This window comes from Pholis gunnellus (assembly GCF_910591455.1).
Source record: "Pholis gunnellus genome assembly, chromosome: 5".
NCBI classification, from domain to species: Eukaryota; Metazoa; Chordata; class Actinopteri; order Perciformes; family Pholidae; genus Pholis; species Pholis gunnellus.
The window spans coordinates 9426327-9439978 of record NC_136531.1 but is presented as its reverse complement, the minus strand read 5'-3'; the positions used below and the strand labels follow the sequence as shown (position 1 = coordinate 9439978).

General features: G+C 40.3%; 1 protein-coding gene across 1 annotated transcript in view; it reads right to left on the bottom strand.

The window, feature by feature from the left end:
• Positions 1 to 13652, bottom strand: part of inpp4b (inositol polyphosphate-4-phosphatase type II B) — a gene marked incomplete at its 5' end in the record, with an annotated part of 103974 nt that overhangs the window by 65810 nt on the left and 24512 nt on the right. Inside the window, one exon of the mRNA XM_079159972.1 lies at positions 11937 to 12016. Coding sequence (XP_079016098.1) covers positions 11937 to 12016 — 80 coding nt within the window. The remainder of the gene's footprint in view (positions 1 to 11936; positions 12017 to 13652) is intronic.

The window sequence follows — 13652 nt, the reverse complement described above, 5'->3', positions numbered from 1 at the left end:
GAAAACTGAGCAAAACCCCATCTGTGTTTCAATTGAAAGTTCTGGAAAAAAGCTTGTGAGTGAACCTTGAGTTGCGATTGTTTGTCAAACTATTATTTCTACTAAACTATTATTAGTTCAAAAAAGAGACTCTTTTCCAGCAGCAAGCAAACAGAACAATGATACAGTGTGCCATAAGAGAATTGTCTTATCCGGGCTTCAGTCAAGAGAAAAAGCTCAGCTGGTGTTCTTCTTGTTCTCCCTCGTCTCTGTCTGCAGAGTTTACAGTCCTCATTACCACATGACCAGTTATTTCAACTTTGTCTTTCTTGCGCAAATTACAGTATTATCGAACAATGTAATTGTTCCACCATATGTTATATGTCTGTTTTGGGACAGGCACATGTTAATTCATGTTCTTGCAGGATTTGTGGAGTTGCTTGGCGACGCAAAACCGATTTACTAGTCTACCACTTCCCTCCTGTGTATTGCTCCTTTCAGGCCATCAAGAACAAAAAGTCTGTGTGTTGGTAAAAATGAGTCTGTATGTTTTCTAGGGCTGTGTGTGAAAGAGAGAAAGAGAATGTGTAGAATAAGAGGAAGAGGACTGAAGAAACCTGTTCACAACACGGAATCTTAGAGAGTAAAATTTACTGTTTTTCTAACATAACATGGAAGTTGTGCCAAGGACAGGTTAATATCTGCTACCACAAAACAAATAATCAGCTGCTGCAGCTGTGTGTGGGTGTCTCGGTGAATACAATTGCATGAAAAAATGTGTGAGTGCTGAATAGCTGACAATTTTGACTATTTGTAAAGAGGTGGGAAACAGGTGGGAAATATACTTGCATAGGAAAAAACATCACTTCACAACTATGTAAATGCTGAAAGAGTTTGCTGTGCCGAATACAGTTCATACAAAACACTGACCAGCAAGTATGGACTACCAATACAATCTGAAGTACGCATCACCGTATATACAGTTAGATTGTCCACAATACTTGGAGGGAAACCCTGACGAAGGTGGTGCTAAAGGCCATAACATCAAAATAGGTTATCCTCTTTACAGTGGCCATTTTAAGATATTGCACGGTCAGCTTGTCGAGCTCAGCCATATGTTCATCGGCCTATCTGTACGTTGTCCCTGCATGTACTTAGACTCAACTGCAGGAGCTATGTTATGAGCTGAATGAAAACGAATGACCAAATTCAAATGTTGACATATTGTATTCTGGACACTTTTGTTCTGCCTCAAGTGTGACTAAAATATAAATGGGGCATTTTTCTCTTTCATTTGAAATAACTAAATTGTCGCTGGCATTTTCCAGTTTGAGGCTCATGAAATTCATGCCTAAAAGTAACATTTTTACAGTCACACACAAACATGACAATATGTGCGGTGTGCAATTGGAGATCAACTAGTTGAGTCTCAGGCTAAGCCTCCCTAAAGTCCAAAACACAAGGCTAGGTGAGAGCCGGCGCAAGTTTACGCGCCACCCAGCGTCCCTTATTACCACAATACTATTTCCAACCACGCTGCCCCTGAAAAAATGTCCACACATCATTTTAAGCGAATACAGAGGGGGAGTACTTTAGTCCAAAAAAAAAGTAATAACAGTGTAAAATTACTCCACTGCAGCGTGACGCTTCTTTCTGGTGCGAGGAGCGAGGGCACTTGAAGCGCATCAAATGACACGCTGTGGCGGGGCAGTGTGTTTTCAGCTTAAGGGAGTATAAGTCACTTTAAAAAACACAATAAGAAAGGTCAGCCCTAACTCGGCTATGGAGACTAGCGTTTCAAAATCAGGTTATGGCAGGCAGCACAGAGCTCTCTTCGGTGAGCTGTGTTGATACCAGTCATGGGTATAGACAAGGCAAGTAGTTAGCATGCTGCTCCCTCTCAGGGTGTAAAAAACACACAGCGATACTGTTCTGCATCGTTAATATGCGTCTTCCTAAATGAAATAACTTCAACTAACTTGGAGCAGTTTAGGAATTGTAACTTTATGTAAATAGTGGATTGTATGTGCACTGTAATAATAATAATATAACCTCTGTGCTTTCTCCTTTCCCGGACACAAAAAGAGCAATGGAAAGAAGCCAAAACTTTAGTGAGGATTATTTTTTTATTACTGTCGAATTGTTATCTCTTTCCATCTCTCCGGCTTTCTCGAGACTAATAAAAAATAAAACCCATGGCACATAAGTAAGACACCATACCTTGGTGCAGTATACCATTACTGGGCTATGGCAACACGATACATATTTAACCTTGACCTTAAATGAAGAATGAATTTCTCAGTTTGAACTTTGCAAAGACACAGTCAGCCTTCATTACAAAAGCATGAAGGCATTTTAATGGAGGATTTGGCCACACCACTACCAGCCCCTGTGGTGTGTGTGTGTGTGTGTGTGTGTGGGTTTTGTGTTGTGTGTCCGAAACAACAAACGTATGCACACATCCTAACTTCTTTGGCTCACACACACTGAGAGAACAGAACCTGTGTGACCATTTATGTAAATGAAGGTGAACAAAATAATAGGAATGCACCCGAGCGGCATATCCCTGCAGTGCAGCTCAACTCATAGTTTACTCCAAACAGTGTCAACATTATGAGTCAACATTGGCTTCTTGTTGTGGTAGTGGGGGGATACATATCACAGTGGATATGCAGCCTGCCATGATTAGACAAACACAAGTCCAATAGAAGAGAGTTATACTTGTTTGTTGAGATGCTTGAAACAGCAACGAGCTGGTGACTCTAGAGATTTCACAAGGTCAGTGGAATCAGACACCAAAACAAATACCGCAACAGAATGAGAATTAACCTTCTCTTAGTGGCTGCCCTGGTCTTTGAACCTACTTCAACTTTGATATAGTTTTGCACATATTTGGTATAGAGGTATGGAATAAATGTTATGCTGAAAATGAGTTAATTTTACTTTATGATTTGTGGGATTTGGAACATATACGTTTAGGCTATAACTGTTTCTTTTTTTAAATGTTCAGTATAATATAAGTACTTATATATGTCTGATTAGGTCAGTTCTCCGGGCTGTTTGGAGAGACTGACATCGCTTTCTCTCTTCTTTTAGCTTTGTCGCACATGCTGACGTGGGACAAATTACACCTTGACCTTTAAGTGACATCACACAAAAACAAAATGTAACAATGTTGTTGTTAAAACAAGCCAAAATTGGCCTCAAAGCTGGCTTTTACAGCAAAGCTTATTACTACAGGTATATCATACATGCACATTTTAAAAAGAGCATAATAAAAATACTTGTACGCATATATGCTTGCCCTTCTGGTAAATAGCGATGTTACCTTATGTTTATATTTGCTATCCTCATGCTTCTGTGAACTTCTCATATCATTGGTAGGCTGCAATATTGCATCCAACCCCACAGTGAGAAGGGACATAAATGAAAGGATCTGCAGATCTAAACTTCACAGAGATTAAATAATAGCGAAAGCTACCAGATGAGGGTATCATGCAACACCACTAGATGAGACCTTGTACACAGTAGTTTGTCAAAATGTTGGTATTTTGATTTCAGAATTCTATCTGATAAAATGTGTGCAACATGGGATTTGATATTAACATAAAGCTCTACAATAAATGCCCCCTAAATATGTTTAGAAGGAAATATAGAAGCAGCACGTTGTTGTCGTTGCACCCTACAAGGACTACAAATATTTGAATATTAAAAGCCATTACATGCCAACAAATGGATACTGCATTGCATTATTGAGGATATTAAATAGCAAGCAAGACAGGATATTATGCTTGACCTCACCTTCTCTGGTGCACATATTTGAAATGGAAGAAAAGGAAAGATTGCATTGCTCTCTGTTACATCGTCCCAGCTGGGTGCTTGAAAGATGGCACACGACAATTTAATCTCAGAGCAAAAAGAGCGGATGGCAGAAGAAAAAAAAAAAAAGAAACCTGTAAGACATGATTTTATACACCTAGGCTCTTCCCCCCTCTATTCGTCCTCATTATCATCCTCTCATCACTTAGACAAGGACTTGGCATGAGCTGTGCCCCTAGCATGCCTCAGCACCACGTCAGGAAAGATTTATTAAATCTCTCTCCCCCATCTTTGGCTTCTAACACATCTCATTTTCCCATCCCTTCGACCTATATGTGTGATGTTGCAAAGAGAGCTATAGGAAGCACCCAATGAATGATTGGCCCAGACTAATAGATCTTACCTTGTTTAAAATGGACATTAGGTTAACAGCTCTATGCTATGCTTGGGGTTTATTGGAATTGAAATTAGTCATGGCAGGTAATTAAGGCAGCTTGTCAATGTAATATTTCTCCCCCCCCCCGCCCCTCATTCTCCTCTCAGAGTTGCATTTTGATATCACGGTGCAGCATTGGCCGAGTTAGTTATTTTCATATTCTACCCGTGAGCCCAGATGCCCCGGGGATCTAACAGATTATGCAGACGAACTGTGCAGAAAAGAAGCATTTTTAGTATTGATGGAGGAAAAATGAGGAGGCCATATCTGCATTTATTTCACCCGAGTGCCTTTTCTCCTTCTTATACATGCATATGTGGCGTGTGTGGTTGTGTGTGCTGGTATTACCATATATACTGCATGCAAAGCAACTCTGCGTCTTTGTGATTTGTGTGCATGGTTATCCTTGTGTGTGTGCTTTCGTGCATGCAAGGTGATGTGAGTGTGAACTCATTCCACCTGCATTAAATGCATTTTATTCAATGATTCCTCTCTCTCACACGCACGCACGCACGCAAACTTGCTTCCAAGGAGCCCCTTCAATGTGAAAACTACAGATAAAACAGTTCCCACCAGCCACACACTAAAATGCCGTGGCCTTAAGTGTCCTTTAGCCTGGCCTGGTGCTTCAGTACACATGTTCCTCTATTCACTGCTACATGGATAAAATGGAGACACCATAAATTAAGACATTCATATGTTTAATAATTACCCTCCTCATTTCATTTCTTTCTAAACTAAATATTCCTCTGCTTTAAATTGAGCAGATAATGACTACGCAGTGGCAACTGGGGACATATGTGAGTGTGTGTGACTGTCACAAGGGAGGGAAGAGGAGTGTAGTGTAATTAGCAAAACTGCTTTACATTTGGCACACACGCAGTCATATGCACACAAAAGTTATTTAATTACTGTCTGGCATTTTTGTGTCATGCCGTTTACAATATGGAGCTCATTAATTTAGAATTCCCTTGAAGGACTCCCAAACCGAATGCACATTAAATGCTGTTTTTGTGACTTTTGTAACCATGACCACTACATGCCTAACCCCAACCTTTAACCAAACCTCAACCAAAAAACAAATCTTACCATGTGGGGACCAGATCTTTATCCCCAAAAGGGAGGGAAAGTCCCCATTATGTGACCGTGTGAAAAGATGAATGTCCCCACAAAATGACTAATACAAGAACGCACAAACCCATACACACACATTTTTTCTTCAGTATAACTGTATCAGATAGTTGGTCTTTCAGGTCAGGCACAGATAAAAATCAGTCACAGGGGATACAGTGTAAGGGAGAGGTGGCTTCCTCTGGGTAAGTGCAAGAATTGGGACAGGGCGATAGTGAGGGCTCTGGGGTGGTAAAGTGGTATTATCATGATAGTGGGCTAAACGGTTTCTGGTGGGACAGCAAAGAGAAACTCTATCCAATGGGAATGGATGAATAAGCCATGAAGCCAGGCAGCAGAGGCACTGGTCTGAGATAATGTAGCCTTGCTATGGGTAAACCTCGGATGCACGTACATGTGCACGCCAGCACACTTACACAAGAATACAAATTCATATCAAAATCAAATCTCAAACTGTGCAGTAGAACTGGGTCATAGAGTGCCTCTCCTACTGAGTGTATGAAGTTTTAGAGATAACAAGAAGAGCAAAAGGGGAACTACAGCATGAGACTGAGAGGGCAAGAGGCTGAACGCAAAGCTTTTCAGCAAGGCTGAAATAGAAATATAAAAACTGGAAAGTGTGTCAGTAATGTGGCACACACATTCTTAGACTTTATATTCGGAATGTGCAACTAAATACACTTCTGTACATTGTATGCGCATTTTCATATTACCTATTGTCCCATTTAGACAACACTATATTCTTTTGTGGTTGGGTGACGGAGGCTAACCTCCCTTTTTGGAGATAATAATCTTTCCTCCCATGTGTATACATAGCATGCATTATTGAGAGACCTCTGCAGCGCAGACATCCTTCCAGCTCCTGTAGCACAGCGGCTGTGTTGTTTGTCCCTAGTCCCCATTTTAACCGTGCTAGATTTAGAAATGTGCGTGCCTGCAAAGCAAGCCAAACTCTACACCGGAGGTAGAAGCAGGTACAACCTTTTTCAGGTTATTCAGTAAAAAAAAAAAAGAATGTCTACAGGGCTTAGAGAGAAGCAAGATAAAACTTGCAAATGTACGTGAATTTATTTCTCTCTTGAGATTGAAATAAAACGTAAAAAAATCAAGAACAAATGACAAATTCATAAATAAACCAAAGAAACAGCAAATTCTTTAAATCCCTTGTTACATTGCTATCATTAGCATTACCACCTAAATACTAACCCTGAAGTAAATGCTACAGATTATGTACTGTATGCATCTTTGTTTGCAACCACAGCAGACAATTAAGAACCCAATTATGATCGTGATTAGTTATTGCATTGTGAATAAACACTTCTGACTTATTCTGGCTTTGTGATGCATCACTCAGCTACGATGTGGAATTACTTCTATGGTACAGTAGCTCCATCATTCTGTGTGAATAATGGCCACAATGGAATCAGGCAAGGACTCCAAGTCCATATAACACACAACCAGAGAGAGATTTACTACAAGCTCCGAGCAGTTAACAGGGCAAAGGCAGCATGCTGCAGTATGTGACGGCATATTTGATGTGGCAGACGGTTAATTGTGATTACAGATAAAAATAACAATATAGGGCTATAGTTACAGCTGCACGGTTCATTTAAAAAAACAAATGTATAATAGTTGCTCTCAGCTCCTTGGAGCATCTTTCAGCTCATTATTTTGTTTTTGCAACTTTACCGTTGAACTTATCCTCATTCAACAGTAAGGTCTCTTTCAAAAAAGAAATCCTTGTTTTTTGTGTGTTTTCCTACAAATGTCCAGCAAAACATATCAATTTCTGCTCCATACATGCATACAGTCTTTTTTTAAACAAACTTCACAGGAAACAACTTTGTTGATGATTTCAGTGTTTACACTCATTCCCATACTGTCCAAGACATTCAAAGAGACTGTAGCCTTTGAATAGAATTTCGTGATTCTGAAGGTGGATTACAGAAGTATCATTAGGCAAACTTGAACTGACTGTGTGTGCTGACCAAACAAATCATTAATAATTCCCTTTCAATCAGTTTTCTGCTCTTTGATTAGTAAAAAGGTCCAGATTTCAATGAAACTACTCAACTCTCAATCCAGCCTTTTATTTCTGTTGTAAATGTGTGTGTGTGTGTGTGTGTGTGTGTGTGTGTGTGTGTGTGTGTGTGTGTGTGTGTGTGTGTGTGTGTGTGTGTTGTATTAACGTAGGTGGGTCGGCGATGCTTTTGTTTGTATGTTGTTGAGTGTGAGCATCTGAGTGTTCTTTTTGGTTGTGTGAGAATACAGAAATGTAAGATTTCCATATCCTCTCTTCAAGGGCTCACTGTCGGGCACCTCAAAAAGAAAAGGCTGACCCAAATCAAACCGGTCGCACATACAGGAAACAAAAACAATCCGTGACTAACATCCTAACCAGTTACACAAGAAAGCGAGCGTAAGACCCGAGAGAGGGGCTGAAATGCAGAAATAATTCATGGGAAAGGGGAATGAGCTTTGAGGTGGACATCGCTGTAGCAAAGTGAACTTTACTGAAGGGTCAAAGTAAAAGCAAAAGTCACACACACACACACACTGGCGCTGGTCAAATACCAATTTCCTCTCTACATATGCCCAGCACCAACGTTAATCTAGAGCGTATGAAAAGAAGTTGGTCAAAGTCATATTGGTTTTGAGATTCACAGAAGGGAATCAATCCCTGCCTCGTGGAGATAAAAGCAGTCCCTTATTCCCTCTGCTGAGCGAAGTAAACTCAAATTAACTGACTTTTTGCAACAACTAACCGGGTGGGGATTAGAACACTGTAGTAAAATGAAGAATGTGTTCCTTAACGGGCCAAAATAATTGCAATCCTGTCCATGTCGGTGCTGCAGCATCGGGGCTGCTTGGTCAGCGGAACTAATTTGAACTGTGAATCACAGGCTCGTCCACAGGTCATACAGCCCAGAGTGAATGCTCATGAAAAGCTGCTCATCTTTCAAACATGTTCTCAGTGGATAAACCAACAAGCAAACAGCATATCAAATCTGTGTGTCTGTATGCGTAATGCATGCATCGCTGTGCAGTGTTAACACATTTGAGCTGCGACAGCACCACACCGGCAGCAGCTCCTCGGGCCATAATAACTTTGTGCGTGTCTGTTTTGTATTTTAAATACGGTACCTGTCATTATTTAGCACAGCACAGGTTTTAAACTATCATGCTTGAATAATCTGTTGTCGTTAAACAGAACTACAAAGTGCTTTTATTTTATGCATTTACTTTACTTAAAATTCGACTGTTCGTCCTTCTTTTAATTGAATAATTTAAAGGCCCGAAGAAGTCAAATTTAACCATTTATTCAGAAGAAAAAAAGCAAATATTGAGGCAAGGTCTGAAAAAAATCAATATGATTTGATTGGCAGAATTATGGGTTCGGGTTTCTTAATCATTTCGGGACCCTTCTGATTTATTCTCAGACCCCTTTTTGGGAGTGCTGACCCATACTTTGAGAATCACTGAAAAACTGATGAACATCTAGCCTTTAGTATGTGTTAGGTGGAGGAAGCTATAGTGATACTGACAGCAACCTCTGAATACTGAAGCAAACTGTTGACATTTTATGAAAAACTGATTTTGGTTGTTAAAAAGCATCGTGGCAGAATACCAAGTATCATGGGAGGAATTCCTGTTATCCTCAGGAATAGATAAAACACTAGCAAACAACACAATGAGCCAGAAACACAAGTGTGACTACAGGGGAGTCAAATTACAAGTCTCTGTTGTTCAACACCAAGACCCAACACCTGCATGAAAGTGTGCATGCAAACAAACAAATGTTCAAACACACAGGAATGTGTGGGGGGGGGGGGGGGGGGGGGGGCTGTTATTTATTTTCTTACTGCAGCTCATATAGTCAATCATGCAAGATACAATTATACCTAGTGACATGGGATCACCTACAGGAAATGAAAAGCATAACAAAAGAGAGTAGGAAAGAAAAAAAAAACTTTGCCATAGGGGAATATTTCCAGACACAAATATGAATGTGAAGAGAAAAGAACATTCAGTTAAATAATACAAACAGGAGAGATAAAGACCATTTATTGCTGCACTCTGTATTTATTTCAAACATGCCAGATGATGAAATATGTGTTTGAATGCTGTGTTGTTGAGTTAAACTACTTAATGTATCAGCTTAAAGTGAAGGAATCAGGTTGGTTGTGAATGTATTTCCAATGCAGTGGCTGCCATGGCTGTAGTCAGCTGAAGTATGAGGTCAGTTAAGTCTGGACCTCTGTAATTATGTTCTTTAAAAAAACAACAACAACACATGTCCTTCTGCATCTCAATGACGTGAAACAGCTTGAGACTGACAGCAATAAGACAGCTATCAATGCGGGAGCGACTACGGTGGTGAAGATGTGCTGGCTGAGGTGAATGGAGGAGGCAGAGTGTGTGGCAGCCACCGCTGTGTCTCCAGTGCGATCGGTGCACCTGACAGCACAGTCGGGTTCACCGCAGTGATTTTACACAGAAAAAAATATATATATGAAAACTAAAATTATGATTATACGCACAGTATAAGAGGATATTGATGGAAACTATTGACGATCTGTTCTGCAATTCTTAAATGCTAACAGATGATCAGTTGCCTAGTTAACGTGGTTGAGGTTAAAAGGACTCAGTATCGTGATGCTTAATATCGGAGAAAGGCAAGCCAGACTGTCCTGAATCCTGCCACCTGTCACATACGGGCATCTCCCAAGCATTCCAACGGCTGCCATGCGGTGCCCTCCACAACTGACCACGAGTGTTTATGTTGGTTTATGTCTTTTACAGTTATAAGGTGCTTATGGAAAAGTTATAACTCACTAGCACAAACAATACTGATGAATGTTAATGATAAATGAAGCTTTGCGTAAGTTCATGCAGGACACGGAAGTCATACGCCCCCAGCTGTAACCAGCTGACAGCCAGCCGATTGAATCGTAGCTTCCAATGGGCCACGCACCAATCACAGCCCACTCTCACTTCAAGGAGGTTTATTTAAATATGGCTCCCTCCTCACTGATTCATTTGACATCTACGCTGTTACAGACCGCACTGCCGGCGAAGCTTCGCCTCCTCCACCCCAGCCTCCACCCCTTTTTTTAGTTCATTTTCTGGCAAATGGTTGAAATGTATTTAAAAAATGTACTTCTGGCTCATTCCTGTAAACCTGTGGAGGGTTATAGCTCGGTGCTCCCCGTCTTAGCTTGGTAGCTGCTGGCTAATCCGGGGAGCATTCAAAGAGCGGAGCCATCATCGCCGAGTTTAACTGTATTTCCATTTGTTGCAATAAATGGTTAAAATCTATGACGAGTGTTCCTGACTGAAATGGATCTTTAAGTAAGGTGTGATAGTCATCATTATACTTATGATGCCTCTCACATTACAACAATCTACCTTCAATTCACCACCTCTAAAATGTTGCTCGTCCAGATATGCAGCAAATAAGCTCCATTAAAAAGGGACAAATTCTCACTAATTTCTAAACCCTGGCGACGTGAAAATAGTGAAAATATTTAGCATCACCAGTAGATTAGAGGAGTGAAGACAGACTGTTGTTGTTTTTGATTGTTTGTTTCAAAAATTTGTTTTAATAAATGAGAATGAGTAAAGCATGTAAATGCAGTGTATTCTATATATGTTCCTCATTCCCTAAAGCAGCAAGTATTTACACAAACATTTTCAACTAACGCATGAGTTGCACTTGGCATCGCTTCAACAGTCAATCCTCTCACCAAACACCAGCTTATAAAATAACTACCAGCAACATACCATGTCACACTTGTCAAGCCTCGGCCGCCATTTATTTATAGACACAAATCATATTTACATGCAATAATGTCAAACACTTCATAAGAAGGACGCACCATTAATCGTGTTCAGGAGCACAGCTTATGTGTTGCTTGTATCAATTTGTCCTCCAAAAGGAAAACGGCTAATCTTCTTTGTGGCAAAATCACTAATTATATCTTTAGTGTTCTGTCTTTAAGGACGGTAGTGCTCTTATGCAAGAAGATAAGATGGGATAGTAAGAGCTCTAAAACATAAAGCTCTTACTATCCCTTCTTTTTCTGTTGGCTTCCATACTGTAGCTTGATTGACTTAAAGCGGAGGGCACATCCAAGCTCATGACCTTTACGCACATGTACATTATTAGAAAAAAAATCATTCTTGATTAATTAATCAAATGTTTTTGCCCTCCTTTCAAACAATACACACGTGTTCCTATTCATTGCATTCATTTCACTACCTCTGAGAAATTGCACTTTTTCCCACCCCCATTTACAACAGAAACAGATCAGAGTACTGTATTCCCACACGCTAACAGAACACCTCTGATACAAACAACTCTGGCAGCTACTGCAACATTCCTGAAACTGCTGTTGCGACGTCTGCAGGCAGGTTTCTTTTTCCCCAACTCATCTTAGTTTGATTTCTAACTTGGTCTGTCAGTTCTTGTGTGAAGAAGCATAGACTTTGGACTCCGACGTCTGAATTTTATTTAGCCTGGAGGGACACAGAGAGCGATGAACAGAGTATGACAGAAACATGCACTCACCTGAGACTCAAGGTCAGTCGTTCATCTTTAGCCCTCAGCAGATCGCCGACTGAAAATGTGGCACTGCCCAGGAAGCTGCTCTGTAGAACCAGACGAGGGAAGAAAGAAAATAGGCGGTTAACATGGAGCAAAGTATTTCATCAGCAAGTAAACAGTTAAAAGATGAAACAATAAAAAAAGAAACCGCTGAATAACTCGTTTCTTCTTTTGATGGTATAGAGCTAGTTAGAAACAGCTAAGTGTGTCAGAATTTACTTTGAGAGACCTGTGATCTAAAAAAGCAAAAAACGTGAGATATAAAAATAAAATTTGAGATGCGAGACACAGGGACATACAATCTACTCTCCTTCACTGACTCCTGTTCACCCACTTTCCCCCCTTTCGCACTGCTCTGACAACACGTGTTTGCTGCAGGCATGATGTGAATAGGGGGTGTCAGCACACAAGAACTGGGTCATGGAGATAGAGGTAGGGGACGAGCCCATCAATAAAGAAGAGAGATGATCTAAATACGTAGAAAACACACACACACACACACACACGCGCGCACACACACATACACACAGACAGAAAAGTCCTGCACCTCCTTGCAAATAACATCATTAACATGCTAGCTTATACTGCAGGAGGGGAGGACTCAGACCGTGCCAAGGACACAAGCTGCTGCGAACAAAGCTAAAACACAGAGTTGGTCATTAACAACAGGTACAAAGGTGATTCCACATGTTTCATCATTCGGGGTAAAAACGATCTTAATTAAAGTACCCGCAGCCTGTTCACACTCTCCTCTGAGATACTGAGATGCTACAGTATTACTTACAGCCCTTTTATCCACCAAATTCAGATTTTTGTATTTTCATTTGTAAGCTTTTACAATAGTGCCAGTGATGGCTCTGCAAACAGGTGATTTGTGTCTTTCCCCCGTCTGTTGATAGCTGTCAAAGGCTGCACCTTGCCTCTAGAGATGAAAACACAATTGTGTCGGCTGTTGAAAGTAATGCAAATGCGTTGAGAGTTGAGGTGTTTCAGGTATTGTAAGCAAACACCGGAAAAAATTCAACACATTTGATACATTTCTACTCTCCGAGCACAAAACCGAGCACAAGTTTGATATGCCGGATCAGTATTGGCCTGCGAGTCCTGACTAGTGCTGCAGGTAACAACCATTTTTCATTATAGGATAATCTGCAGACCATTTCCTCACTTCATTGATCCAACACTTTGTCTATAAACTATCTGATAATGGAAATCCCCATTATAACTTTCCAGAGCGCAACATGGTGTCTTAAAATTCTTTATTGTATCAGTCCAAATACAAAGATATTCAGATTACTATTATTTATGACAAAAAAAAGCTACAAGATACTATGGTTGGGACATTTACTTAAAAAATGAGGACAATTACTCCTTTTTCGACTTATCGATTAATCGCCTTTCAGCTCAAGCCTTGACAATACAAATCCACATTGAATACAGTTTCTTTGTGATCATTATTAAATTCAGTTATTTATTCAGTCACAAAACACCACCAACTTATTTTACACAATAGTCCCTGACTTCATGTCACCTTTCATAAAAATGTGTCTAATGATTCTAATGAGAAGACGGGTATCGAATATGGATCATTAGCAGATACCCTGAGTTGAAGTATCAGGAGAGAAACAGTTGGATTGATGCATCTCTACAGTGAAACAATGTAAAAAGCATCACAAAAGA